General features: G+C 42.2%; 1 protein-coding gene across 1 annotated transcript in view; it reads left to right on the plus strand.

Moving 5' to 3' along the window:
* The window catches only part of EFCAB3 (EF-hand calcium binding domain 3), a 97,010-nt gene extending 92,015 nt beyond the window's left edge, over window positions 1-4,995 (plus strand). Inside the window, 2 exon segments of the mRNA XM_060082699.1 lie at window positions 1,256-1,378; window positions 4,690-4,995. Of these exon segments, the coding sequence (XP_059938682.1) occupies window positions 1,256-1,378; window positions 4,690-4,995 (429 nt within the window).
* Window positions 4,996-6,000: the final 1,005 nt, after the last annotated feature.

The raw sequence follows: 6,000 nt of genomic DNA on the forward strand, positions 1-6,000 counted from the left end.
TGTTTGAAGATGTAGGAGAGGGGCAAGACTGGCTACATAACTTGCTAGGCCCAGTGCAAAATGAAAATGTAGGGCCCCTTGTCCCAAAATAATTAAGAATTTAAAGACAGCAACAGGGACTTCGCTGGTGGTCCAGTGTCTAAGACCACGCTCCCAATTCAGGGGGCCCAGGTTCAATCCCTGGTCAGGGAGCTAGATCCCACATGCCGCAACTAAGAGTCTGCATGCTGCAAATAAAGATCCCGCATGCCACAACTAAGACCCAGTGCAGCCAAATAAATAAATAAATAATTTTTTTAAAATAAAAATAAAGACAGCAACGATAAAACATTAAACCAGACTTAGGGCCCTTCTAAGTATAAGGTCCTGTGTAACTGCACAGATCACACACCCATGAAGCCAGCCCTGGAAAGAGGAGAATTGAAGGGATAAGGTACAGGAGGAGACCTTGGAAATTAAGAAAAACTCTCAGATATAAGAGGGAAGGAGGGAAAAAATGGGTTAAAGGATGGAGAAATCATAAGGTGGAAAGAAGAGCTGAAAGAATTCATATTAGGGGAATTCCCCGGCAGTCCAGTAGTTAGGACGCTGTGCTTTCAACTGCCGAGGGCCTGGGTTCCACCCCTGGTCGGGGAACTAAGATCCCACAAGCTGGTGCAGCGCAGCTAAGGGAGTTTGAAGGTCTGGTTTTCCAGCAGCCGCTATGAGGACTGTAAGAGAGTTTACAACAAATGAAGAAAAGTAATGTCAAGCAATACTGAGGGCCTGGAGGACACTGGGTCATATGCATTTTCAAAGAAAGCAATCTGCATATTTACATGATTTCCACCAACATTGTTCAGTAGCCCAGGAAGGAACAGGAAAAAAAACAGATGGCTGGTTCCCTGTGAGAATTTTGGGAGTAGTATAGGTTGTACTTTGTGGAGGGCACATTCATTTTTAGTGCTTTGGAAGTTTGGGTGAGGATGGAGTTGACTCCTCTCTACCCTCCACATCCATCCCAAACATAAACCATCCTGTGGTCTATACTCCTCTTATGAGTAAGCTTCACTATAAGAAAGAGAGTTTGCTAGATGCCCATTTACACATGGCACTATACCAGGTACCCCAAAACAACTGACAAGTGCTGTAGAAATAATCTTGTAAATCATATACACACCCTTTCATAATACAATACGCTTCCGTGTATTTTTGTCTTTGTTTTATAATTCAACTAAAATATATTACTAACCTTCCTTTTTAAATGTTCATAAAGGCAGCAAATACAAAGCCTATCGACCCTACCTCAAGCTACCCAACTGACATCCTCACCATTGACCAAATACTCAAGAGAAAGCAGAATTGGACAGTGGCTGATGCAGCTGCTATTAAACAGCATGTGAGTATTCACTGTTCAACACCTTCAGAGAAACCATTGACAACTATGTCTTTAAAGTAAGACCAGATCATTTCTTACTTTCATCCATTGTAATGATATTTCTTGCTCTGTAATCAAATGGGTTCAAGTGTTAACTGTTATAATTCATCCTGCTAATCACCTATGGAGTCATACCCAGCATCATTTCTGGGACATTCATTTGTTTCATGCTGGAAATAGCAACTAATTAAGGTAGTAAACCAACGGTCACAGTGAGTGGTGTAATCAGGGAATTGTGATGAGTGAGTGCATCTTTATTATGGCAGCTAAAAGAATAATTGTAATAATAGTAGTTTAAGTATGTTTCCTAGGTGTTGGACACTGTGCTCTATAAGTAATCTACAAGTGCTCTACAGGTACTAATTCATTTACTTATCACAACAAATCTTTGAGGTAGGCACTGTTACTCCTTGTCATTTTACACATAGGCACAGAGAGGTTAAGTGACTTTCCCAAAGGCACACAGCTAGGAAGTAATAGGGCCAGAATTATAAGCATGGGTAGCTTGGCTTCAGAATTCACAACTGTGGATTAACCACAACTGTGTGCCACCTGTCTACTTTTGTGCCCTGACTTCTTAGCAACTTTTGTCCTCTAGAGACAGACTGGGGTGTATTTATTTTATGCCACCTCCCTTCTGCATTTGACACTAATGATCAGGCTCTCCTAGACACTTGCTACTTCCTTAACATTTACAATACTGCATCTTTAATTCTCCTTGTAGTTCTGTGTCCTTTCCTCTCTCTTCCCTTTCCTGAAGTTTCATCCCTTAAGTCTTTTTTTTTTTGAAGTATAGTTGAAGTATAGTTGATTTACACTGTGTCAGGTGTACAGCAAAGTGATTCAGTTATACATACACATATAAATATATTCTTTTTCAGATTCTTTTCCATTTCCCTGTGCTGTAAAGTAGGTCCTTGTTGTTTATTTTATATGTAGTAGCATGTATCTGTTAATCCCAAATTCCTAATTTATCCCTCCCCCCTTTCCTCTTTCAAACTTTGGTAACCATAGTTTGTTTTCTACGTCTGTGAGTCTATTCCTATTTTGTAAATAAGTTCCTTTGTATCTTTTTTTAGATTCCACATATAAGGGATATCATATATTTGTCTTTCTCTGTCTGACTTACTTCACTCAGTATGATAATCTCTAGGTCCATCCACGTTGCTGCAAATGGCATTATTTCATTCTTTTTCATGGTTGATTAGTATCCCATAGTATATATATATAAACCACATCTTCTTTATCCATTCATCTGTCGATGGACATTTAGGTTCCTTGGGTCTTTGTTTTTGGCTGTGTTGGGTCTTCGTTACTGCACGCGGGCTTTCTCTAGCTGTGGTGAGTGGGGGCTACTCTTCGTTGCGGTGCGCGGGCTTCTCATTGTGGTGGCTCCTCTTGTTGCGGAGCACGGGCTCTCGGCGCGCGGGCTTCAGTAGTTGTGGCGCACGGGCTTAGTTGCTCCGCAGCGTGTGGGATCTTCCCGGACCAGGGCTCGAACCTGTGTCCCCTGCATTGGCAGGCAGATTCTCAACCACTGGGCCACCAGGGATGTCCCTCCTTAAGTCCTGATAGTTCCTAGTTTTCTAGTCTCACCCTACTGCTCTTATTATTATATACATTCATTTGTTCAGTAAATATTTATCCAGTGTTAACAAAGTTCTGAGATTATGAGATACCACAGAATAAAAAACACAGTTCCTACCCTCAATGAGCTAGCGGTAAGGTGGGGGACACGGAGAGGGAAGGAGCAGTACTAATGCGTTGGGATAAGTGGAACTACCGGAGGTCAGTCCGGCATGCCACCAGAATGCAAAGGAGTGGACTCCCAGCCTCTGTCTCATCATGGCATAAATTCACACTGGCGTACATGGAGGTCGCTTATAGCCAAAGGGCTCCAGCCCTGAGGTGCTAGCTGCCTCAAGGGCTAGGAAACTTGAGAAGACCAATAATTTGGCATCCCTATAAGCCAGTCGCAACAGAACATTGGGGATCTCTGCATTAAGTAAAGGAACAGCTAGGGTGAGTATTCTTTGAGCTATCTCAATCTGCCCTCCTTGTTTCAGCCGCCACCTACATACCTGATAACTCTTCACTGTCTCTAGCCTAGACTTCTCTCCAGTACTTCTTCCTCAACTCACTGATTGCCTGATGAACATGTCTACCTTGCCGTCTCACCACATGTCAAACTGAACATGTCCAAACATGAATTCATCATCGTCTATATCAAACTGGCTCTTCCTTGAGGATTCCATATCTCAGTTGTTGACACTGCCATCTCCCCAGGCACTGAAACTAGAAGGCCAGGAGCCATCCTTCCTGTATACTCTTTCCTCACTCCTCACATCCACCGATCACCATATCTGGCTACTCTCGTCCTCCCACAGATGTTTCACATCTGTCCCCTTGACTCCATCCTGTTCGTACTGCCTCACCTGAGGTCCTCCTTAGGCTTTACCTGGACAGCAACCTCCAACTGTTATCCCTTCCTCAGAGCACCACCCATTCTCCACACAGCTGCTGTGAGGAATGAATCCAAAGACGATCCAGCCTGTCACTGTCCTGCTTAGGAAATGAATGTTTCCCTCTCAGAGATGGCAGGGTTTTTCAACTATAGTTTTTGCTCCATACAACTGAGGGATTTATCTCACTTCCAACAGAAAAGTGTCTCACTACAGCATGATTTTCACTGATGAAAGGGCTCTCCCCAACCTCACTGAGAACAAGTCTCAGGGCCTGATTACAGCAACAACACCTGGCCTGCCTCTCCTCAAATTTGACACTTGAGCAATACCAAAGTGCCTGGACGCCCCCTACCAGCTCCAGGATGCATTGCCTTTGAGCCGTTGTTTATGCTATTCCCTCTCCCTGGAACACCTTCCCATCACCACCCACTCCCTCGATTTAATCAAGTCCTTGAGGACCTACTCAGCTCAGCATCTTCTCCCTCCCTGCCCTAGGCTGGACTGAGTGCCATCCTTGGCACGCCTATTATATCCAGAGCCTATCTCCATCCCACATTCCCTCCTGTTTTAGCCTACTGTGTTTTTAAATTCTTATAAAATTTCTTAAAATCTCATTATCCCCAAGGAATACATTTTCATTGTCTATCAACTCCTAACTCACATGTCCTCAAGAGGCACTACCCAATATATAAATTCAGTGACTTTCAAGTAACCTAGGAACATAACTCTTGGGATATCTAGAATTGTGGTCCACAAACCAAAGACATTTTAAGGTAACTACTGTAAACTTCTGCTCTCTCACTGCAGGTGAAGAGAGCTACAGATACCTATAACTTGGGAATTGCCCTTGAGCACCGGAAACAAATGCTAAACCTCTGGCGGAAGATCCGAGGAGATTTGATTGGGATAGACAGTAAAAATGAGTCCTTTTATGACACCTTTTCTACTTATACATGGTCCGGGAATGTCTGCGAAGAATTACTTTCTCCAGAGGACTTAAGGTCATATGATGCCTGTGTGAAGAGAAATTCCTTCCACAACTCTGCATTCTCTTCCTCTTCGGATATCAGTGAGTGTGACACAGGAAGAAAAAGAAAACGGAAAGGGTTTTGACAATGAAATTTCTACATTTTCTAAACAGCTCATTGCAAACTACTTTTTCATAGATATCAAAATTATTCTTGCTTTTGTCTAATACATTCTTAGCAGCTGGAAATGTTGACATCTTTGGAATTCTGACCAGTAAAAAAGTTTAAGTCATAGTATGGTTTCCCTTTCCTAATTCTTGCTAGTAGATAGATGCCTTGCGGTTATTTCCCTAGCAACCAGCTGCACTCCGCTGCCCCTACCTGGTTCAAAACTGCCTGGGCCTCAGCAGGAAGGAGAAAAGCAAAGCTGGCACTTACCTCAGCACAGGGCTGCCCTTCTGACCTCCTAACAGCCCTCTCAGCAATAAGCATCTGAGTTTATGTGACTTAAGTGGCATTAGTTTTTTTATCGTTTGTGAAAGAAGCCAGAGGCAGCAGATGACAATGACCCTTCAGTTTCAGGGAATAATTTCACAATCCCCCAAGGAACCTTGATTAGATTTGGGTTTTCGTAAGGCTCCTTAGCCACACACTTTCAGACTGATCTCTTGGATTACCCTAAAGAATAGCTGATTTCACTCCCTCTTTACTGTTAAGGTCAATGAGGGAGTAACAGTTTTGTAGTAGTTGTGATTAAAGATGGATTTTGGTTGGAAAGAATATTCTTTTCAAGTTTTATCACTCAAAAAAAAGGTTGCAGACCAGACTTCTGGCCATTGCTAAACAAAAGTAGTGTTACTTTTGATCAGTGCTATGTACGCCTGGAGAAAAATTCCCAGGATGAAGGATAGCTAGATAGGAATTTTATAAACAAGAAAACCAGCTGTCCCACTCCTAGGTATTTACCCAAAAAAAAATTCTTTAAAGGTGATCTCATCCATTATGCTTGTTGTTGTTCTTTAATGCATTTAATAAAGGAGCACATGTATAACTGTATTACAAGTTTGAGGGGTTGCAATTTTTTTATTGTGGAAAAATATAAATAATATAAAATTTATTATTTTATCATACTTAAGTGTATATAATCCAT

The sequence above is a fragment of the Mesoplodon densirostris genome, chromosome 18 (assembly GCF_025265405.1).
Source record: "Mesoplodon densirostris isolate mMesDen1 chromosome 18, mMesDen1 primary haplotype, whole genome shotgun sequence".
Classification (NCBI taxonomy): Eukaryota; Metazoa; Chordata; class Mammalia; order Artiodactyla; family Ziphiidae; genus Mesoplodon; species Mesoplodon densirostris.